This window comes from Manacus candei, unplaced genomic scaffold (assembly GCF_025592945.1).
Source record: "Manacus candei isolate 608988 ecotype Guabito, Panama unplaced genomic scaffold, ASM2559294v1 h1tg000050l, whole genome shotgun sequence".
NCBI lineage: Eukaryota > Metazoa > Chordata > Aves > Passeriformes > Pipridae > Manacus > Manacus candei.
In genome coordinates this window covers 25201716-25226212 of record NW_026138098.1, presented here as the reverse complement: position 1 = coordinate 25226212, position 24497 = coordinate 25201716, and the positions used below count along the sequence as shown (strand labels likewise).

Genomic DNA, 24497 nt, shown 5'->3' with positions numbered 1-24497 from the left:
TTTCCAGGGCTCATGGGCACTGCAACCTCCCATTTTCTGGGTAGAGAGATGCTGAACCAACTCTTCCATCTGTAATTACACACGTTCAGATCTCAATCTGATTTGAAATCTGATTTTTTGAATGTCACATGTTGATTTTTCATTACATACTTTTCTGCATTAAACAGAATGAACCCAGGTAAGTGTGAAGTCAATGCAGCAGCAGATACCTTGTGAACATATTAGCATTAGCTCAACTTGTTGCTTTTGCAGTCTGAGGCATCCTGTTGTGGAAACTTTACATTACTCAAAGATGCCATTCTTGTATTTTTTTACTTTTTTTAGTATATATGTATTTTTAAAATCAATTATCTTTTCCGCAATGTATCAGACAAGCAAAAATAGATTTCTGTATCATGAAAACTGAACAAATAGCTTTTTTCCCTTAAAATGATCTAAAAAAATCTCAAGTCTCAATTCTAGGATTTCCTAAAGAGAAATGCAATTCGAAAGATTATTGTACCAGGTATCAGTATCATTAAAACATGAAATTATAGCAGTTTATCACAGATGATTGTTATTTCAGCAACTCTCATCAGCAATACAGAGATCTAGTAAGAAGTACAAGCAGCACAACAAATTTAAGTGTAATCCATAACCCTTAAACAGAGTACAGCTAGGACTACAGCTTTGTGTGTTATTTTTTTAATTTAAAAAGAAATATTTCTCTCACAAACACAGGTGGAGTTTCACACATGTGATGACTGAGGTAGACTTAACATCTGGAGAGGAAAATCTAGAACATTTAAGATGGGGGGGAGGCTTTTTTAATAACTATTTCAGCATAGTTTTTTGTGGACAAACTGGGGTAGGAAGTGCCATCTTTTGGACGCAAAGAGAGACACAGATCCTAACCACAGTGGTCAGAGACCACAACTTTCACTAGAGAAACTCTGTTACATGCAGTGCTTTGATCAGGAGTCAGCTCAGGTAAGCACACCCCGCATACCTGAATTCCTCCCACTGTCCAAAACTGTCGTAGTGCTGGATTTTAATTTCTTAGACTAAGCCCCTAGGTACAGTTACAGAGGAACTGCACACAGCTCTGCTTCTCTCACCCTTTTATTTCTTTGTTGGACACACTGAAGAGCCCTAAAGAACAATAAACTCGGTGTCTTGTAACGCTGAAGCACAGGAAGAGAACAAGGCAGTGCCTTTACTGTCGTTCACTGAAGACAAGTCTGTAAATCTGTCCATTTTGCTCTCAGCTGTCCCCTCATTTTCATTTCTGCTGCAGCACCAACACAAATGTTAGCCAATGCCTCCAGGAAGATCATTTACATGTTAAACTGCTTCGCAAGAGCAGACCCATGGGACGAGACTAGAGTGGACCTGAGAAGAGGCAGAAATGGATGAAACAACCTTGTCCAACCGAAATAGGTTTATTTTTTTTCAACTGCTGTGTATAACTGAACCTGTTTCTTTCAGGAGACCATAAGGTAATGCCATATACAGTACATTTTTAGAGAATGATAGCCTTAAATTTATCAAGACTATCAGCCTTGCCATAATGTAATCTAGTGCTAGAATCAGAAATTGTTAATAAAAACACAGCTACATCTGGTTTGTGGAAAGTGGAGGCTGTTTTAATTAGCTCCCCATAACACTATGCAAGAAGTAATATTACATACCAAAGAGCACCATATCCATTGCAGTTTCAATAATTTATAGAATCAATGATTTCAATTATAATTTAGTTTCTGGCCTACAGACTGTTGTATTTGATTTGAAAATAACTACTGTCGAAAAGTAACACCTAGCTTTTCTTGGCCAGTCAGAAGAGCACTTATTGTCTCTGAGAAAGATCATAATTCATTTGCATGACTTCAGTAACAGCTGTTTAAGGGAACCTTTCTGTAGCTTGTAGCTTGCAAGGAACAAAACAGATTCAAAGCTTACCACTCTATCCTTGACTTTTTATTTATCTGTTGAAATGTGTTTTCTTTATAAACTTTTATTACCCACTCACTTTGGTGATTTCCTGTAATGGGTAAGTACAAAAAGTTAAGCTCTAGAATTGGTGTCTGCTAGAACTGTTTGAACATAATGACAATGCATATGCAGTCACAGACGTTTTGGCCAGAAGTGGGCTCAGCTTTTAGGGCTTAGTTCATGGAAAAATATTTTCCTTTTATGGCACAAGCCATTGGTTCACCTGTGTACCCTAAACCTTTTCTCTTTGATTGCACTGCAAATTACTGAGAATTACTCCAGTTTTATTTGTAGGCCTTGACAGCATTAGCCTAATTTCCTTACCATAAACAGAAATTATTTCACCTCTAAAACAGCAATCATTTAAAGGATCCTATATAACAAACACAAAGTTTTTAACTAGTTAAATGAAGTTTACATACCTTAGCTGCTGTAACAAATCCTGAGTTTGTTCTTGAGATAAGAAAAATCACTCCTGTTATGCTGCATACAACATTACTGGAGCCCATAGTAGCAAGTGTAGCTCCAGTAATATCAAGCTATCTACTGCTAATAGCCAGTATGTTTACTGTGCACATATTATTCTAAAAGAGAAAAAAAATGACCAAGGAAAACCAAACACTAGACACATATTGTTGTTCAAAACTTGCTGTTTAGCTCATGCATGAAACTTTCAAGTCATCGAGATTTCCCTAAGTGCTGGCATTTAAGAAAACCTTCTATAACAGCCTATATATATATGTGTGTGTGTGTGTGTGTGTGTGTGTGTGTGTGTGTATTATCAAATCCAGCAATTCCATAAATGAAGCTGGAAGCTTTTCTGCTAATGCCCAGGCAGAATATTCCTAAGATCAAACTTCTGCATCTATCCAGGGTGTGTAAGATGCAGGCAACAGGAATAAAAACATACAGGTGTTATTAAGTGAACCAGACATTACTTACAGTCCCGACACCAAGATGGGGTGTTGGGTAAACAGAACAACTTTCTAGGAACCAGCTCTTAAAGCATAATTTCAAGACTGTGAGCATATTTTTCTTTTATTAATAGGATTAAATCTAATTGGTTAATTTTTTGCAAAAGACTACAGGTAAGACTTAAATGATGCAAAGAATTGTTATACCAGAGGTACCATTTAATTGGCTATTCATAAGAAAACAGATCAGTTTTGATGCTCTGTCATTACACCTGATGCATTTGAACTTTCCAGTGTGTGAATGGATAGCCTGAACATTCCTGAGAGAGCTTGTCCTTCTGCAGTCATGACATATTAATATGTTTCAATTTGGATTAGTATATATTGTATTATCCACTCATAGGACATGATGATTTCATATCCCTTGATGGTTCCAGAACAGTTTAGCATACCACTTTTTCCCTGGTCAGAGAGTTAACAGAACAGAATGTCATAAAAAATAAAAAAAATTATTCCGAATACTACAGAAGGGAAGCCTTATAAGCAAGCAAGAATTCTTAGTATTTGTAGAATTTCCAAATTAAATGCCTTTTGGAACCACCCAGCTCAAATGTTGTAGTGATGGGAGAGATTACTTGCTTTAAAAAGTATATCCAAATATATGGAATTGTTAAGGGAATTTGGTTTGTAAAATAAAACAATAATCCTTTCAGTGGTTGAACACACTTTCACACTGATTTTTCATTTTTCTTTTAGCATAATCCTCACAAAGAAGGACACTGATAAACCTATTCAGCATTAAAGAAAACTTGTACCTGGTAGTATAGAACAGGCATCTAAGCACGATGATGTTAAAGTTACTCATGATATTCCAGTATTTCAGCTGTCTTTTACTTATTTACAACTTTCTTAATAATTTGTCTGGAAACAGGCTGGAGTTCTATCATGCTTGTTAAATAAAATACATAAACCCATTTTCCTGTAAGAGAACAACAAGCCTGAAAATATACCTTTCAGAAAGAAATTACATACGTGCAAACTCAGATAGAAAGAATTCTTGTTAGGAGTAAAATGAAAATAAAATAAAACAAAGGAGATTTTGCCCACTGCACTGCTATTGTATTAAGAAGATACAGGAAGTACCAACTTCTTGGAGTACAATCACACAGTTAAGCCTGTTTGAGGGGAAGCAGGAAGAGGGATGTCCATAGTGAGAAATTAAAGAATATCTTCCCTAGAGGAATTTTAAAATTAAGAACAAGAAACATACTCATCACAGTTTATATGCATTCTGCAAATCCCATGTATTTATCTAAAACAGAACAAGCCACCTAGTTAAGTTCCTGTGTTATTTCCTTCTCAGGAATATAATGAGATTACAAAATGTGATAAAGATGCTGCTGCCAGTCAGTCCTACACTGCAGATAGTTCTCTTCCACAACAAGCTTGGGAAAGGGGGACACGCCACCCTGTTCATATTTCAGGGAGAACTATGAAGCAAAGCAATACATGAGGTTCAAATATTAACAGTATTTAGATAGTAAGATTTTTTTTCTTTCCTTCTTGTCAGAAGAAAGGTAGTATTTTCATTTCAATACACTGAAAACAAGGTATTGTGTGTTTTACCTCACTAGTTTTTATGGAGCTTTTCCTGCTCACTTTCTGTACACTCCGTGAACAGAGTGAATCACTGGCAGTCAGACCTTATTTTGACCCTGCACTTGGGCAGGGCTGCAGATCTGCTTACGTAGAAAGAAAAGGTTGAAACAGCAAGGAAGTCGCAGGTCAGATTTACACTGTTCTAGCAGGGGGCTGCAGAAAAATACTGTGCACAGGCTGCCTAATTATACTTGAGGTGAATGTCTCCTTTCCCAAATACTACCCTGAAAAATGCTAGCAAAGTTTTAAAAAAGCATAAATAAAATATAGGTATGGTCATATCGGATATTATGATCTTTTCCTCATAATTGATGTTACAGATAACTTTTACTTCAAACAGAATTGTTAAATATCTTATCTTTGGAAAATATTAACATTTTAACTTCCTTTATTTCATTCGTTCTCTGACTGGCAGAATGATATGCACCTCCTTATATCACTGCATTTATTCTGAATTTTTTGACATAGAAATCTGAGGGATGCTATACACCAGAGCACATTAAGATGGAGCCATTCCTTAACATTTGGATTTCTGGCAACTAAGTCTCAGTCTTAGTGTCTGCTTTACATATATCAGCTATGTAGTGCATGAAAATAATCCACACACTTCTTCCCCCCAAAAAATACGATGATGGTTGCTTCATTAATAATTTTAGAATTTCGCTTTCCTTTGTGACTATTCATTTATATCAACTTGTTTGGCAAATTGCAGTGAGGCTTTTGAACACTCCCAGTCACAATTTAATTCTTCTAAAGTCTTGACTCCATGTAACAATTTTGGACTGCTGCTGCTGGGTGTGCGGGAAATAAAATTTTCAAAACAAAAAATGCTGTTGTGAGCACACAAATACGTATTTTAATGCGTTATAATGAAGTTGCTTTAGGAACTACAGTGGTCTTAATAAAAACTGAATGGAAAGAAAAGCACTGAAATCAATAAAACTGTTGGAATTAGTATGTCAGGATTAGACCTGCAGTCAATATACGTAACAAAGTAAGCTGAACAGGCATGTCAGCAACGCTGTTTAGCTGAAAGCACAGCTTACTTAGAATAGAAGACAAGTAGTCCTTCAGTACTACCAAAAATGCCAAAGGAAAATAAATACCTGAAAAGTCCATTAACTTCATAAGAACATGGTTCACTTAGCAATTTCAAACTATGAAATAAATGTTGTATGTGCATAACAAGTAACCTAGCCTGTGCATTTGTAAGCAATCTAACTAAAAAGGTTTATGCCTTTTATGCTTTAGCTTCTTGTTACTGCATCTTGCTTCCTGTTAAGCAATGGAGTCAAATAAACCATTGTTAGGGTCCGGCTTCATTTGTTTAGGGTAAAATGACAAAAAATCCCACAAAACATAGATTCTGAAAATCAAGTTCCCTCGGCCGCAACAGATTGCACACAGTATAAACCACAACCAGAACGGGAACCACCGTCACAGTGGAGTGGACATACCGTCAAACAACCCATCAGGCTCTGCTCAAACGGCCTCTGGAAGGCTCTGGGGTCTCCACACCAGTCCAGGAGCTCTGTTGCTGCATTATGGAAGTTTGCTGGGTTCTGTAAGTGCTGGAAAGGGAAGACAAAGCAACACGGTAAATAACACACACAAGGGCTCACATGTTCCTTTCCACATCACATTATTGCAAAGGTTGGAAAACAGGAACACCGTGTAATTTGAAAGCAAGACTTTAAATTGCACTGTGAATGCAGAAAATCCTACTTCATTCTTGTTAACACAGTCTTCTGACATGAACTCATTAATTAGAGGCAAGCTGTAGCTGAAATACCAGAGCTCCCCAAATTCTTTCCTCCATAGCACCACCTCTCCTACCTGCAAATCATAATGGATTCTACTTGGAAATCAAAACTGTCCGAGCCCAAACTGAGCAAAATTTCAGTCTTATGATCAGTGTCTTTGATGTGGGCTAACGCCCCACTGTGGGAAAATGCCAGCACAGCCATACCTTCCAATAGTCAGCATTTCAATCTTTGCTGCCAGTCGATGAGGCAAATATGACAGTGACAGGGAAAAGCACATTTACTATACTGATCCCTTCTAGGAGCTTTGGTTTCAGTTCCTCATAACATATTATCATGAGCAATTTGGCTGATCAACTTCAGGATGATGAAAAATGGAGGATTATTTCTTAACTAAAGTGTGGCGAGATACTGCCAAGATTTGAGGTGTTTTCACATGCACGGAAGGCACATAGAAATTTCAGAGTGGAACCCTACCCCTCCTGAAGAGGGTGGCAGGATTTTGAGAGGAAAAAAAAAATCTAGTTTTGTTCTAAAATCTGAGTGGGCAAAGGAATTTTTTTAACTGTCACAATTAATCTCTGCCTTTGTACTGAACAACCTGTAGTCCTGGTTTTAGAGGCATTTAGTAAACTTACCTGATACCATTATTCCCACTGTTATCCCTCACTGTCTACATTACCAAAGTATTCCAACATTTTAGCAGGAGCAGAGGGAGGGCACAGGAAAGAAGGAATTCAATTTACATCAGTTATATTGCTACTAAATTCTCCAGTTCTGGTGATGCTAGACATTTCAGTGAAAACTCCAGAAACAAGAAGAAAAGAGAATATTTATGAATTGTTGGTATCTTTTTAAATAGTAGTTTTATAATTCTTGGAATTGCTGAGAAAAACATGAAAATGATATGAGCGTTTTATCCAGAAGGCACAAATCCCAAAGGCATAATTTTTAAAATATATCATTATTTTTGAATCAGTTGCATAATTTGGGAAAACATGACTACTCATTCCTAAGCATTTGGATAAACTATAACGTTCACAACCTATTTTTTCCTCCCCTCATCTGCTCATGCCTGAGAAGTTGCATGTATTAACTTCAAGACAAATGAAAGAAAAAAATAATTCCTCCCATGCCACGTTTTGAGAAGTTCCTGGTTTGTGAGCTTTTGGATCACATTACGTTGAATAATTCTTATTCAATGAAGGCTCTTGGTCAGAGGCCTTGTTTTAACAAGAGATGACTGACATGTGGGGCATGGATTTTTAAAACAATAGCAGAATTTGAAAAAGCACACAGGCATTGTGCAATGCAGTTTTCATCCTCTGCTCTACCAACATGGACTACAGTTCACACTACCATCCAGTGACAGCTTTAGCTGGGCTGCATTTCAGAATAACATTTCTTTGCCAGCTGATCATCTAATTGTTGGAGGAGTCAACCTGTTGTGCATACAAATTAAAGAGAAGAATCCAAGTAAATAAATTTAAGAAGTCATATTTTAAGGCTTCTTAAAAAAAAAGGGTCCCATGAAGAGCCAGCAGTTTGGGTTATGAATTGTACATGTAAAAGCTAAAAGGATGCCTTTCTGAAGGCTTCATTTAAACCTCCCGCCTGACTGCCTGACACCAAATCTCTCAGTGACTACTGCTCCTTCTACTTGCCTGTGCCAAAGCAGGGGTGACCTCAATGACTTGGTGTAACTGTTTGTTCTGTAACCTTCCATAAAGTTATTTCACTGATCACAACTGAGCCCTGAGGCACAGTATCATAACCCACTTAAATACAGAGGGGATACTGAAATCCTGACTTCTTAAATGCAACTACCCAACTGAAACTCATTTAGAAACTCATTGGTCAAGATAAACAATTCTGTTAGTTCCATTATAGGCTAAAAAACCCCCAAATAAAGCATAAGAAAAAGCTGTCAGAATACCAGTGGGTTCTGCCTCTGTGGAGTGGATTTGAGTAGGTTATGGGATGAGAGAAAAGCCAGTCCTGCAGGGACACTTCTTGCAATGTCTCATGCAGCCCTGTCTGGGATATATTTCTCAGATTTAATGGTTTTAAATTAAGGTTCTTCTCCAGCTTTTCTTTTTCACATTACAGAGGGCAAGGTTATTTTTGTGGAAAACAAGGAGAAGATGCAGCACGAATCAAAGCATGAAGGCAGGTACAATTCCTTCGCTAAGTTTTGCAAGAAGACATTCCAAATGCCTACTGTGATTTTTATTTATTGACAACTTAAACACTGTACCTGTGGCAAAAAAGCCCCAACGTCATTCACATCCTCACAACAAAAAGCCTGCCTGAGAAGTATATTACATCTACTATATTCATTGAGCAGGAAATTAAAGAGATTTTCTCAGCTCTCGATCCAAGAACAGAAGTACAAAACAAAGCTTATGCCAGATCCATCCATCAGCTTTGTTGTGAAGCATTTCCCATGCATAGCTCTATCCTCTTCAACTGAAATTATTGGCAGCATTTTGACAGAAGCAAGGCATGTGCCTGAAGAGTCTAGTCTGAAACTGTGCTTCATGTAAACAAGGGGGAAAAAAATCACCTCATTAGTAGATGGTTTAGAAAAAAGTGACAATGAACCGGATCTGGCTATGACACATCTTGGTTTATCTTCAAAGCTACTAGTGAAGGGCCACCTAACACCACCATGCTTACAAGCAGTCATGTTTTCAATAAGTGGAGAGAATTTGTATGAATAAAATCTGAAGCAGAGATGAACAAAGCCAATGAACTGAACAAAGGAGTTATTTACCAGATTGCTTTCAGTATCATTTGCTTTTTAGAAGGTTATTAGTGAAACATAACAATTTCTATAATGGAAAAAATTTAGAAGATTTTCAGTCTAATAATTTATAACACCCCAAACCTAATATTCCCTTAGCCTGAATAGAAATCACAGAAGTACTTGATGCATGTGAGTGTATCATTATTGCAGGGATCACAAGGGACCCCCTCTGAAGGGACAGTCTCTCAGAGTCATTTATTTTAGATCTAAGAAATCTTGTGTTCTTTGTAGCTCTTCAATGAACGGTCTGGTTTGCGGAATAGAGAAAACAGCAGAAGATTTTTGTCAGGGTTGACCCTGGCCAGATACCAGGTACCCACTAAAGCTGCTCACTCACTCTCTCTCTGCAACTAGAGGAGACAGAAAGAAAAAAAAAAAACAGCTAAGATTTCATGAGTAGAGATAAGGGTTGGGAGAGGTCAGTGAGTGATTACCTTCACGGGCAAAACAAGACTCAAAGGAGGGATAGTACTTATATTTATTACTAACAGGATAAGAACCAAAGAGTGAGAAATAAAACAGTCTTAAAAAACACCTTCCCCCCATCCCTCCTTCCTTCCACGTTCTCCCTCCTCCCCCCCAGCAGTGCAGGGGGACAGGGAATGGGGGTTGTGGAGTCCTTCCCCTGCTCCTGTGGGGTCCCTCCCACGGGAGACAGTCCTTGATGGACCTCTCCAGCGTGAGTCCATCCCTCGGGCACCAGCTCTTCCCAAACTGCTGTCCTGTGGGTCACTCCTCCATGGGGTGCAGTCCTTCATGGATGAGCTGTACTGATGTGGGTCCCCCACAGGGGCCACAAGTCCTACCCGGGAAAAACCTGCTCCAGTGTGGGCTTCCCTCTCCACGGGCAGTAGGTCTCCAGCGGGACCCCGTTCCATCCTGGGCCTCCCACGGGGTCACAGCCTCCTTCGGATATCCATCTGCTCCAGCACGGGCTCCTCCATGGGCTGCAGGGGGGTCTCTGCACCCCGATGGTCCCCCATGGGCTGCAGGGGCACAGCTGCCCCACCATGGGCTGCACCACGGGCTGCAGGGCCTCAGCTCCGGTGCCTGGAGCACCTCCTGCCCCTCCTTCTGCACTGGCCTTGGTGTCTACATTGTTATTCCCATGTTCTCACTCCGCTCTTCCCTGGCTGGAATTTCTTCTGCGCAACAATCTTCTTAAATATGTTATCACAGAGGTGTTACTATTACTCCTAATTGGCTCGGCCTTGGCCAGCAGCAGGAAGTCCATCCTGGAGCCAGTTGGCATTAGCTCCAGGAGACAGGGGAAGTTTCTGGCAGCTTCTAACAGAAGCCACCCCTGTAGCTCCCCCTGCTACCAAAACCCAGCCACAGAAACCCACTACACTCTCCATTTTACTATGTCCAAGAAGAGCAAACTGTACCACCAAACCCCTCTTCTGAGGACTGGGCTGACATTTGGCGGGGGGGGATTCCAGGGAAGATGGGAACATCTACTGCTGCTTGTGACCACCTCTGGCTTAAACGCTCCATTTACATAAAGAACAGACTATCTTTGTAAATTTGTGAGGACATACAAATTTGTGAGGCAGAGGATGCAGGTACATTAGGTCACAAATTCATCAGATTTTGCAGCAACTGCCTGTGAGCCTGTTCCATGGTTTACTGCCCTGTAGTTGCCTGGAGTGAGGACAACAACAACACTCACATCGAGAGTTACACACAACAGCTGACACGTGGCAATTTTGGTCCAAACACTTCAAAGTACAGCCACCACTTGAAATTGTTACTCCCTTCCCATCAAACAGTGATCAAAAAGTCTTAACATGCAATAAAAACTCTGCAATGGGCCCAAAAATATAACCTTCATTCCACATATGAATTCAGACCGCTATGAGTTAAACAAGCATATATAATAAAGATCTTATTTTTTAGAAGGATACTAAAGCACAATTGAGTACTATCAGTCATCACACCCACACCAAAGTGGGTGCAAACCACTTCCTGCAACCAAAGACTCAATATGATTTTAGAGACAGAAACCAATTATCCACATTGAAACATGGCAAGGACAACAGCCTTATCTCCTCTAAATATAGAAGACTGCAACCCACATGTACACTTGTGTATCTTAGAGCAGTCTAGTAAGTAATGGAAGAATATTAGTCAAAATTAAGAGCAATTACAGAGGCTTAACATTATCTCACACACATCAAGAAATGCTAACATGACAGCAATGGTATGGAAAGTGAATCATTTAAACACGAAATCCATATGTTCCAGTTTGTTACTATAGAAAACAAATGTAGAATTTCAATTTACAAATGACATCTCTGGTGAAGGATTTTTTTCCTCTTTTCTGTGGAATACATTAGACTGAAGGCACAGACCTAATTTGCCACAACTTAACCTATTCAGAATGAGATGTCATGCAAATAAGTTTTTGAGCAGCAAACTGCTTAACTATGCTAAACAAGTTACTGCATTTATTTACGTGATGTCGCAGCAAATTATGAAGGCTGACTCAAGTTGTCTGTTTGTTTTGCCGAGTTACGTCTGCTCTGTGTCTCACTCCTTGATTTAATTGAACTGCTGAAGATAATATAACTTATCACACAGACACTGTGCCATGTTGCTAGATTCTAGGTTAATTAACAGTAGCCTACAGTCACTGAATTTCTCACATGGTTAGCCACTTGGACCCTGTCTACTGTCTAGCTTCACTAATCAGCGAGTCTGGGAATTTTGCATTAGCGACAGAAAACACTGGCAACACAGGGAGCTTTTCAGTGCACAGAAAAAGAAAACACACAGAGATGGTAGGTAGCCTTTTCTTTGCTCTGGAATTAACCCGTTCCTGCACACCATGTGGCAAGGCTGCACGCTTGGCAAGCGTTCTGGTACACCAATTGGGGAAACTAAATCCAGGAGGCAGCTGCTCTCCTGCAGGACAGAAAGCTTGGGCTGCTGTTCCTCAAGCACTGACAGCTAATGCGAGCAGTGGTGGCTGCCAGCCCTGACAGGCTCCTGTCTCCCACGGCTCTGCCTTCTCCTCCTGCTCTCCTGCACAGCACAAGGGGACACATGGCTGCATGGTGAACTAGCCCCATCCTACATAACAATTTGAGCTGCACTGGCTTCCCAAAAAGGCATGCAGCGTAGGTCCTTGAACCTGAGCACTAGTGGGGGATACAGCAGCAGTGTGAGTTGCTCCAGCAGCAGGCCATTCAGGTGCCCATAGGAATGGGCACAGGTTACAGCACATAATTTTTTCATACCAGTGCTAGACTGAAGTTGACCTAAAACTAAGGATACATCTCCTTGATAATGCTTAGCCTCATGGCAAGCTGCCCCGAGAGATTCTTTGCCAAACCACGTACTTCCACCACTTTCAGTGCCTCAGACCACACTTGCTGTTCTGACCATGAACTAACCCCCCAAATGCTGACTTTCAGTCATCACTTACAGTGAGGTTCCCCACAATCATGTGACCACACAATCATTAGACCTGACTCAAAGGAAGTGGCAGCAAACAAAAGGTAGGGCTTGGAAGCTGCCAGGACCCTGCTCTCAGCAGCCGCTTTGGATTAAACGCATCATGAAACTTCTCCCAAAGGTGGAGCTATACCATCAATTTAAGAGGAAGACACAGTTAATACAGCATAAATACTCCCACCTCAAAACATCCTCCTTTTTTAAAAATAATGGTACTTTCAGTTATTTAAACCTAGAGAAATATTTTTGGTTTTAATATTCCTCATTATTCTCCATAAAACACAGTGCATAAAAAGAAAGGTGCCAAAAGGAAAAACTGACTTTTATTGTTCTGATATTGTACATATTTACTCTTGGGTTAATCCTCAGACGTCAGCCAAGTTTAGACAACAGGTTAATCTATGTGTTCTCAAAACTTTGCAACAGGTCCAGAATTTCAAGTGATATAAAACTCAGTACCAAGCCCATCTTTTCCAAATGATAAGCCAGATATTCAGATGACGTAAACTTTGCATAGAGCTCATGACATTTGAAATGCACATGTATACAACTCTGAAGTTCACAGGATCTGCTTGCCATTTTCAGCTGTGAGGATGCAGGTTTTCAAGCCTTTCTCCACAACAATGGAAATTAAAATTCTCATATGGTTGTAAAATCTAGGAATTTAATAACAAAACAAACCATGCTGTAGCTATAGAAATTTTTATATAAAAATAAAGATGCTCAAAACTGTAAATGCAGTAACCATAGTTCCTTTGGAACAAAACCAATTGATAATGGCTGATGGAGGAGCAGACCCATGTCTACACGACTTTTCTAACTCTGGTGTATATCTGACTCTGATCCTTGAGACAGGATTTTGTGACTAGGTGCTTTGGCAGATTCAGACTATTGTTTGTTTATCTTAATATTCATCCAGACATGCCTGCAATCACATGTAATGAAAATGCACTGTTGTACTGAAGGGGGGTGAAGAGGGGAGTAGGAAAGAAAGGGACCTGGAAAGAGAAAGGGCGGAGAGAACAGAAAGAGATTACATGCCCTTCAACTGAAATAACCCAGAAGCAGAATTATGGTGGTCCTGCATGTTGGGCAAAGGGGTTCAGCTCCCAGACAAAAACTAATCACTTCTCTTAAGAATGCAAACAGGATCCCGTCAGATGCCCTTGATACAGCATAACCGAGGGGAGACAAGGCTGCTCTCTGTGTATTACTCAGTGCACAAGTATGTTCCCACTAGACTTAAATTTGATAGCTCATTCAGCACCATAAGACCTGCAAATCAGCCAAGGCCATTTGCTTTTAGACATTAATAGAGCCTTTAGTACTTTAAAATCTGAGCAAGCTCTGTGAGTGAGCCCAACCACAGGCCCGTCTCCTCCTCCTATGCACAGGTCTCTACTCCAGACCCCCATCCATCAAGAACTCTCTCTCTCCCTGGCATGCCCTCCACTGGCTGCCACAGAGTTCGGGGGGGTTACAGAAATACAGGACACTAACCAAGGATATGCTTTAAACACTGAAAATTATGTAACCTGAAATAGGTGGTTTCTCTATTTTAATTTTTTTTACAGTCAATTGTGATTACACACACTTTGCCTTATCCACAAGCAGCTCTACTCAGTATATTAAAAACTCATCTTCAATGAATATTCAAAACAAATGGTCTTTTTCTTTTATAAGAGCATAGAGGGGAGTATTGAGCTATTTTCTGTCTTCTGGGAGTGTGATTTTTGTTTATCTGGATATGGTTACAGATAGTTCAATTCTCTACAGTCCCTTTCAGTATCAAAGATTCTTTTATTTATCAAAAAATTAAAAGGCTCAAGCTGTGCATTTTGTATTCAGATAATCCCCCCCTCCCAATTTAGTGTTTGTGAGATTGAGAGATCTCTAATTAATAGAATTATCTTGCACTTACATGGCTCATTCCATTGGAGGCTTTATAAATATTTTATTAAGCTCGCATTTTGAGAGGCACTAGATACACTGAGAGAGAGATTAAAACCATGTTAGCCATGCCTACTTATGAAAAACAGAACAAAAGGGAGTCACCTTTGCCCCCTTTGTCCATTGCAGCTTCTTTTTCAAAATAAAACGGTAAATACTGAGCAAAGACCAGCAGACTTTAACATGAAGAAAACACTGGGCAAGATCACATGCTAAACACATGAGAAAAAGAACAAATAAAAAATACCAGCATCACTGAACTGCAAAAAACCCAAGTTGTCCTGTTATGAGCTATAAGGGAACAAAATGTGAACTAATACAGATTTCCACACACTTTTAGTATAAAGTGTGTGTATAAATCAGTACTGGTTTCAGAAAAAGTAAGTGCCTGGTAATTGAATAGCCTTGTTCTGCTGCCTGACTCTCCTATACAAGCTCTGTGAGGAAGGTTGCACATCTATGTGAATATGCTGGAGCAAAGGAAAGATATTGCAACCTTGGCTTGTCTGTTAGTTTTACAAAAGTGTTAGAGATAGATTAAACATCCTGATCCTCAAGCACTATACACAGAAGCTAGAAGAGCTAAAATAAGAATCACTCCCTAGATCTGCTGATCAGAATTACATCTTCCTGCTCTGTACCTATCATATCTACATAACTGCAGTACATAGATTTACGATATACGTAGATAAAACTTTGTGTTAAACAAGGGAACATGCAGAAAATTAAACTTCTTTCGTCGGAAACTGCTGTTCCACCCCACCCTCACCTGCCCAAGAGAAAACTGTGACTTAGAGGTGTAAAGGCTGTGGTCCAGATCTGACTGAAGATGGAAATGAGGCATGCTAGCGGTAGTATGTCTTTACAGTAACCTATCGATTGTTTGTCCAGTCTTCATACTTCTTTTACCACCAGCACCTGGACTGCTACTGTGTCAGCTGAGAGCATCGGGAACAGTATGGTTTATAAAGACTGAAAGTAAAAAGAGGGGTCTGAATTATTTTTCCTCAACCACTCACAAACAGTGATTTTACAGGCTAAAAGCCAGAAGACAAAGATACAGTTGTTTGCTCTTTCTCCAAGGCCATACTCAGTCATGCAAGGCTCCAACCCATCTTTAAATTTGCAAATACAGCTCAACCGAATTACGAAATCGGTTTGCCTAACCAGTTCACTTGCTCTTCTTGGTAAGTGAAACGAGCCATTTTCCATTAGTATCTCCCTATCATATCATCCTAGCATGAGATGTCTCTGTATGTGACTACAGCAACAATGCTGAGGCTTCTTTAACTTTATCATTCCAACAGGCGTTGCAACGATACCAGAGCTTTCTCCTCTAACACCCTTGTGATTTTCAGTCAGTAGTTTCAGTCCTAAATATGTTGACAAATCAAGGAGTTAATTTTCTCAAAGCAGTGGCCATACTCTTTGTTAGAATACTATTGCACTATTAGAATAATGTTTAATTATTAGAATAATACTTAAATTTTTAATGGTTTTTATTGATGAAAATAGGTTTATTTGTTCTAGACTTGCTTAACAGTCACCCTTAAAAAAAATCTGCTTTCACAATGTCTTTCAGTAGAAGATTAAGTGAAGGATTCAGGTAAAGTGGGGTGTCTACATAAATAATTCTGTGTTATGGACCATTTCATAATTTGAGGTACATATGAAAAGTTGGGGTTGGTGCTTTTCTTTTATGCAGTTCCTACCTTATCAGGTGTTTTTAAGACATTAATGAAGTATTACATCATCCCCTTTACTGGAAGATTATTGTCAATAGTGCATTCTTTAAAGAGAAATAACACCACCCAAGAGCATAAAGTGAGTTGATGGCAAGGGAGGGGGGGGAAGCACCAATTCCTCCAACTTAGGTACTTTTAAAATTTATTTTAAAGAAATACACTTATTCATTTTCTAAATTTCAGAAGAATAAATTCACTGATTTTGAAAAATAACTAAGTCTTCAGCATACCCAGTCAAACAGCAGTGCATTTGCTGGACATATTTTGTTTCCCAGTTAATTTTTTTACTCATTTGAGTAATTTACTTTCTTGTATTGTGCTTTTTATAGCACTTTTTAATCAACTGACTTTATTATTTTAATCTCTTAATCTTTGCAGAGCTAAATCTCAAGGTGACTACTTAAAATGGCCACTACACAAACTGATAACCACTGTGGAAGATGCAAAATTCATGTAACCTATTCTCACAGGTCCTACCAGCCAGCTAGACATTACTGAGATATTTCAAAGTCAAAAGGAAAAATGCTTCCCCATCTGTCTTTTTCATTTGCATGTGCTTACAAAACCGCCCACAGCACCTGTGGCACCTGTGTGACCCACCCCTGTACAACATTTAGGGCTCTTCTTGGGTAAGCTACAGAAGCAATACAGAGTGAACACCACCAAGGAGGAGATATCTCCTTCAAGAGACAATGGTAGAAATCTGCATGGCTGAAGGTCTTACTATTAACAGTACTATCACCACCGCAAGTTTTTTGAAAATACCTTCTGCTTTTATGAACAGGTAAATGGTCCTTATATGCAAACACTGTGGAAGTCATCCCACTATGGATTTGCTGTTGCACCAATGCACACAAGAGCAGGAACTCGAGTAGAAAGTGCACACGGATGAAGGAAGAGCCAGAAATGGCATGACAGAAGCTAGACATGTGTCACATGTTCACTGCACAGTTTGATCCAGCTGCTGACAAAAACGACTTCTTATGCTCAGCTGACACCAAGGTGACACCATGGATTCAACTTACAGATTTCTAGAATTTTCACATATTCATTCTTATTTACCAAAAGACAGTTTTAAACAACAGGCCAGATTAGTTAGCTGCACAGAAAAGAAAAAAATTATACCAAATATTGTGGATACTAGAGGTCTTCAGTGTAAGTTTAAGATGTGTATCTTCCATTTTGAAATGGAAATACTAAGAATAATAACAAATCTAATATTAAGAATACTAATACCCCAGGGCCCTTGAGGACAGGTGCTGCAGTAAAGCAAGGAACGGAACTGGGAATGGGAAAAGTGAGCCCACCCCAACTTTACCACTCCACCTCACAATATGATGGCTTATATTCCTCCCACTGGAATCTTGTCAGATAAACAAACCAGCCAAATACTGCAAACAACAAGAAGGTGCTTTCTTCCCCCACCCCCCCCAGAAGTGTTTCTAGCAAATTGCCTCTTTACTCTTTCCCTTGTGGCTTCCCTACAAGGATGCAGGATCTAATAGGGCAGGAATGTTGACTGACAAGTCTCTAAATGGACTAGAGGAGCCAGGAAAGCTGGTCTGCTGTCAGTTTTTCCTACACATACTTAACTCTAGCAGAGGAATATTCCAACAGACTGAGCACAAAAGAATTTGTGGCTATAGGTCTCAGAAAAAAAAACTCCAAAAAAATACAGCTACTAACACGGCACTGATGGACCACTCAACCAAAGAACTGTAAGACTTGAGGCCCATCAAATGTCTTTTTATGGAAAAGGTCTTTTTCACCATTAGCCTTATTGTTATATGTTATTTCATATTTAGCTGCTAAAAACCCCTGTAACATTTTAGACTACAACCAAAAAATGTGTATTCTAAATAAACGTGCTCTTCATAAGAATACTTCTCATTTTCAAAGTTCTTCAAGAGTGAAATTTTCATGAAGTTTTATTAAAATCTTTTCAGCTGTAATTTCACAGCAGTCCTTGTTAACCAGTCCAAAGTATACTAAAAATGACATGTTTAGGACTGCTGAGCATTTACATGAGTCTGCAACAATAACACTGAAGAGCAGAAGAATTAGTTCAAACATTTCAGCACGTAAAAACAGTTATGCAAATATACAAAGAATTCTATTTTCCTCTGAATTGCAAGCGACCAAAAACCCAGTTGCTGAATGATGAAAGAAACAGGCCTGCTTGCTTCCAATTTGAGCAAGAAAATATCAACAAAACCACACAGCAATTACAACTTCTAGCATATCTCTCTGAACGGCTGGGTAGGCATTATAAAGCCTTGCAACTGCAGCAGTTCAGCAAGCTTTCTGGAAGGAAAGAGGGGAGAAATGCTAATCCGTTTCTAGAAATCAGCTGTATGACGTGTGCCTCCAATTAAGTGGGGTTGCCTGAGTGATCCAGCATCATTTGATGATATTTCTCAATGTGTCCTGATGTACCGTGACACAAGCAGCAGAAACAACTTCCCCTGTTCCCACCACAACCTAATACTTCTGACACCAGAGAGCCTTTTCATACTTCCCCTTAAACTGTTACTAAAATTTCAGCACAGATTTAGTACAGGGCCTGATAACTGTGCTCAGCGTGGCAGGAAGGTATCACACAATCATCCAGAAAAGGGGCAGCTTCCTTGTAATTTAAATACAGAAAGATTTTTTCCTTCTTCCTCTTTTCAAGAATTTCAGAAGAGAGATAAGGAAACCTTACAAACTGACAGGAAACAGAAACACAAAAGGTAGAAGCCCCTAGATTTAAAACAGCTATAAGTTTTTCAAGTGGTAAGAATAGAGAGACGTGACCCAACTCAGTGATTTTGCCTGGTATTTGCTTACAAAATACCTTACAAAAACACCTTACAAAAACAATGGACAGTGTTTGGTTAAAGCCACACCTGTGGTCTGTTATGAAGAATGGTTTAAGAAACCCAGTCCATTCTTTTTGGGATTTTCTATGCTCCTTCAGAAGGCTGTGCCTGGGTCCTGGGCAGCAAGGAAGCTCTCAAAATCAGCTCTGTGCCCATCTGAGCCAGCTCCTACTGCCCTGAAGCTCCGTGGTGGACATCGTACCAGAACTACCCGAGCCACAGATACTCAGAACATAAACAGATTATTATTGCAGCCTCAAATAGGGCACTTCTCAGGGGCTATCAGACCTTCACTGTGCACAAAAATCATTCTGTGTTTTTGTTTGTATGGACAGAGTTAAAGAAAAAAGCCTGCACTCTGAAGATCCAGCTTCCTTCAACATACCCTGAAGAGTCTCCTGTGCCATGAGAAACTAATTGCATGTATTAGGAAAGCCTGTTACTTTGGCTTTTTCCACTGTACATCAAAAAAGCTATGTTTGATTTTAAAGCACATACACTTACAAATACTGAGGGAATAAGCTACAAAGAGACCACACAAGCTGTTCCAGCCTTCCACAGAAGTCTGGGGTTTTTTTAAGCATAAATACACAGCCACCTCTTCGGTTTGCCCTTTCATCTATTCTGGAACACTTCTTAACACACACTTCATTTCCTAACTAGCTGATCATATACAAGTTTTGGGTTTGTAGCTTTAAAGCACTAAAAAAGATGAAGGTAAAACACAACCTTGATCCTGGAACAGAAGTCAGCAAGGATATTGTGGGTGTCTCACAAGTCACAGAGCTGGGAAGAAAGAAGCCTGTCCTGACCCTGTGTTGAAACCTGATCTAGTTAAAGAGGCACATGAATTACCATTTATAGCATTTCTCTGGGGCTGGAGTGAGGGGTAAGAAGGGCAGCAGACAGCTCTCAGTCTGGCTGCATGAGCCACTGGCTGCCAACCAGGTTATAAAACATGCAGATGCTGGGCACCAAGGAAGGATGGCTTTCCTCCCCAAAACAGTGCACCCTCTACACCACTGCTGTGTTAACCATTCCAAAAGTGTACGTGCCTTCAGGAGAACAGCTGTATACTGTTTGTTCACAAGCTGGGAAAAAACAGATAAAAGATGAGACCAGGAAGAAAAGGCAGACAGATTTTTGTCTGACTCTTCAGTTAAATCCCAGAATTGGTGAAGATACATTTACATGGCCACGCAAGGTACTGCTTTGCTCCCAAAACCAACATGTACATAACAGTATGTGGTCCAGTTCTCGGTGGGTGAATTCATTGAAATTATTCTTTCTATTACCTTGTTAACTTTGCCAGCTAATGACCTGTCTCAAAGAACAAGGTAAATGTCTCCAAGCTGCAAATTTATGACCCTGTGACAGACAGGTGAATGTCCTCAAAAAAATCTAGTCAAAGTAAGTTTCTCTCTTTCTCCACTATGGCAAAGGTAACAGCACCAGATTTTAGAACTATGAGAAAGCGAATAGCAGTTTTGATGCTACCTTCGTCAACAAAACAAAATATTAAAAAGAAATAAAATCAGTCATTCCTCTCCAACAAAACTACAAATATTGCCACTTTCACAAAAAAAGCTTTCTGTGACATATTTTTGGTGTTCAGCCACTGTCTTGGTTAACTACACTTTGTCATGAGATGAAAACAAGAGTATCCCTCTCCTCTTACTGGGCCTAAACAGAATAGAGGAACCATGCATTCACAAGCACTCCCAAGCAGGATACCTCCTCATCAGGCATCCTTTGCACTCTGACAGAACAGAGCAGCTACACAATCATGCCCCTGGGTCCACTAGAAAATCCTGAGCTTCTTCCCAGACAGATCAAACAAAACAGAGAATGCTACACAAATGCTAGGCAGTCTGACCTCCCTCCCCCCCCCTTGGCCTTCATAACTGAAGAAATATCCTAGCTGCACATGTAAACCAGCACTTTGTAAAAATGAAGCTAGTGGTTTAACAGAGTACCCCTTATACAGGCAGAAATATCTCTTTAAAACTGTAAGAAGTGTAATATGGTATTCTCTTATCTAAATAAAATAATATAAATTGTGTACAGAAACCAACAGCTCTAGAAAAAGGAACAGAGTGGCATCCTCCATTTGTCTCCACATGATGTAAAGGTCTGTTCTTAGAGCTAGAAGGTTAAATTGGTCTGCAATTTAACATTCATTCTTCATTCTATGGGCTAGGATGGCCAAAAAGGACACCAATTTGTGCCAGTTAAGGGCACTTTTTCCTGAACCAGATAGCTGTTCATAAGAAACTAGTATGAAATCCCCAAATTCATATTTCCCTCAGGCCTCTAAAGGGCCATCATTGGCCTTATGCATTAACTTTCATCATAGAGGGGTGAAAGAGGGAGAGACACCACAGATCAAGGCTGGACTACGACCAGCAATTCTGCAGGAACAGATTCCTATTTCTGCTCTTTGACTTATGAACTGGTTTCGTTTGATTTATTCTGAAATCCTCTCATATAAAGGAAATATATAGAGAAAAATTAGCTGGGTTAGGTGTGAGCTGTATTTTTTTTTTATATTACCCAAAGTATCTGCATGGCCAAACTTGTAAAAACCCCACACATTTCTGCATAACCACACATTCTAGAAAATATAAACTTCCACTAATATCTAGGCAAAGCTGGCAAAACATAAGGATGGAGATTGATGAAGCTAAGAGAAGAGAAACATACAATCATAGAATCAAAGAATACCTGAAGTTGGAAGGGACCCATAAGTATCAATAAGTCCACCTCCCTGCTCATCAAAGAACTAAATCATATGACTAAAAGCATCATCTGGATGCTCCTTGAACTCTGACAGCCTTGGTTGTGACCACTTCTCTAGGTGGCCTGTTCCAGTGATTGACCACCTTCTCAGTGAAGAACCTCTTCCTAATGTCCAGTCTGAACTTTCCCTGGTACAGCCTCATTCCAATTTCCTGTGTCCTATCACTGCTCACCCTTTCCAAGGGGAAATTAGCACCTTCCCCTTCATTACCCCTCTGGAAAAAGTTGTAGAGAAAAGAAAAAAAATAAGTATAAATATCTAGAGTGATACAGTACCATTCCCACGTTTATCATTTATCAATTCCTTTGATTTAGGGTGCTTGTGTCTACAACACAAATCTATGAACAGAGAAACGCTGTACTCCCTCAAGAAGCAATATGCACCTGTCCCAGAGCACAAGTAGGCAGGTAGGTTTTTAACTTAGTTAATACAAATGAAAAACTAAAACAGCAGGACTCTGGCCTCTAAACATGCTGTGACCTGAACTGACAGAGAAAACTGCTCAGACAACAGGAAAAAATGATTTGGGAACATTATTGCATGGAATAACATATTTCTGTTTTTCCAACGTAATTCAGAAAATTTCAGCCAGTCTGAAGAGATGAACTTTGGAGCTCATCTCCTGGATCCAGCTGGGATCTTCAAAATACCTGTGTGCAATTTGCATTTACGTGCCTGAATGCTGCATGCATGCATTGGTTTAGGGATAAACACATGAACTATCAACACGAGAAACCATTCTCTTGCTCCCCTCCTCTACAAAGGACCACTGCTATGAAAGTTCTGTTAGGATTCTTGTACGTGGGTAAGAACATATGTAGGGGGGAGGATACACACTGCCTGCAACCCCAGAGAGGAAAGCTTACTGAGAAGGGTAAAGCAGGGAAAGATGGCCTCTCCCTGTTCCATCCTTGCCTTTGCAGGTTCACTTGGTTATAAAAGCATTTGCAAGCACAGTTACACTGAGGAAATCTGTAAGTGAGACTTAGGTCTCATTGCCTTTCAGTGAATTATAAGGGCCCTTCAGAAACAGATGCTTCTGAAAATTTCACCTTGCAAACAGAAGTTTTTACAATCTCCATGCAAACTGATTAGGCAGCACTCTGAGCACTTGGAGCCATGCCAACCATCCAGGTTCTGAGTCTCCAGGCAGTGCAGGTCTCAGGTCAGCTACTGGATTAAAATCAAAACTGGCCCATCAAAATTGTGGATTCCTGTGCTCAGAGCACTTGTGTGATGGCTGCCTGCTGTGACCCCTTCAGGACAGAGCTGGCAGGACTAGCAACACTCTGCTTCCAGCTGAGACAGATTTGTTGACTCTCCAGGCTGAAGATTTCTTAGAAAGGTGAAAGGGAAAGTTTGGCTTTTGAGGTTTATACACAAGCTCTCGCAGCAGAAGTTCCTGTCTTCCATGAGACTTAATGTCCCATTCCTACTGCTCTCCTCCCCTCTAAAGGGCAAGGATGTTCATTAAGCAGTAGGTAACAGTAATGCACAACACCCTGCCATGCAATACCCAACACTCATCTGCAGCAATGACCTCCACCTTCAGCTTACCTGTTTTATGCACTGCAGCCGGTCATTGGTCTGCTGTATGTGCCTGTCCATAGAATTCATTTTGATTGTCTCCACTTTCTTCTACCTGAAAGCCATTAAAATCCCTCGATCTGCAAGACAAAAAGGACAGTAAAGATCACTGAGCATAGTCCATACATACACTTCTACCACCTTAACAGTTGAACCAAGCCGCTTGCAAAAAACCCCTGAGCACACTGGGAGATAAAATAATAGTAATACAAATAACAATGACAGCCTGGCCTTTGCAAGGACAAGGGCATGGGGATTCTTCCTAATCTTCCTCTAAGAGAAAATACCTCCCATAAATATTAAATGAATCAGATATGGCAGAGTATTACATAGCCAAAAATAGCACAAAATGTGTGTCGTGAAGAATCTGGATTTCCGTATTGAAAATAAAAGCAATGGGTACACTTTGGACTCTCCTCCAACTAGCAGATCTATTTAATGAGCCCTTGAAATGGCTGAGATGACAGTGCAGGAAGGACTGGGATTCAAAACTCAGCCCAGACTTTCAAAATGACTAATGGCCAGATGCACAACCCAGCATATATGGAAGAGGCCTGACGTTCAAACTAAAGGGATGAACAGTTCCTGCCTTCTAGAAAAATTGTGTTCTTTAAGGTAACTATAGCCAAACAAACTACTTGTTACTTCTGGAAAAACCTGTCCTGCAGTCTTTAAGTCCATTTCTAAAAAACCTCTGTAAAAAGGTAAATTAAAGTTTTCCTGTGACTTTAAAAAAAGAATCTAGAAAATGGAAATGAAGGCTCAGAGTGGTGTTTGGAGTTTTAATTCATGTTGCTACAGCTGTATGAAATCATCAAATGAAAACTGGCAGCAAGTTATAATGATCTAAAGAGCAAACTCGCAGTCCTCTGGGCCTACCACTGATGCTCCTCATGCCGAGCAACGTTTGTGGACACAGTTTGGTACACACCAGTGCCATTGAGATGGGCCCTGCTCCACATACTCATTAAATCTTTTT

General features: G+C 39.9%; 1 protein-coding gene across 8 annotated transcripts in view; it reads right to left on the bottom strand.

The window, feature by feature from the left end:
• ZMIZ1 (zinc finger MIZ-type containing 1) overlaps window positions 1-24497 on the bottom strand; it is a 347321-nt gene that overhangs the window by 134589 nt on the left and 188235 nt on the right. For all 8 annotated transcript variants that reach the window (XM_051800871.1, XM_051800869.1, XM_051800867.1 and 5 more), the window contains 2 exons: window positions 23489-23598; window positions 6002-6115 (listed from right to left, as the gene is read on the bottom strand). In XM_051800871.1, the coding sequence (XP_051656831.1) occupies window positions 6002-6115; window positions 23489-23548 (174 nt within the window). In that variant the 5' untranslated portion in view covers window positions 23549-23598. The remainder of the gene's footprint in view (window positions 1-6001; window positions 6116-23488; window positions 23599-24497) is intronic.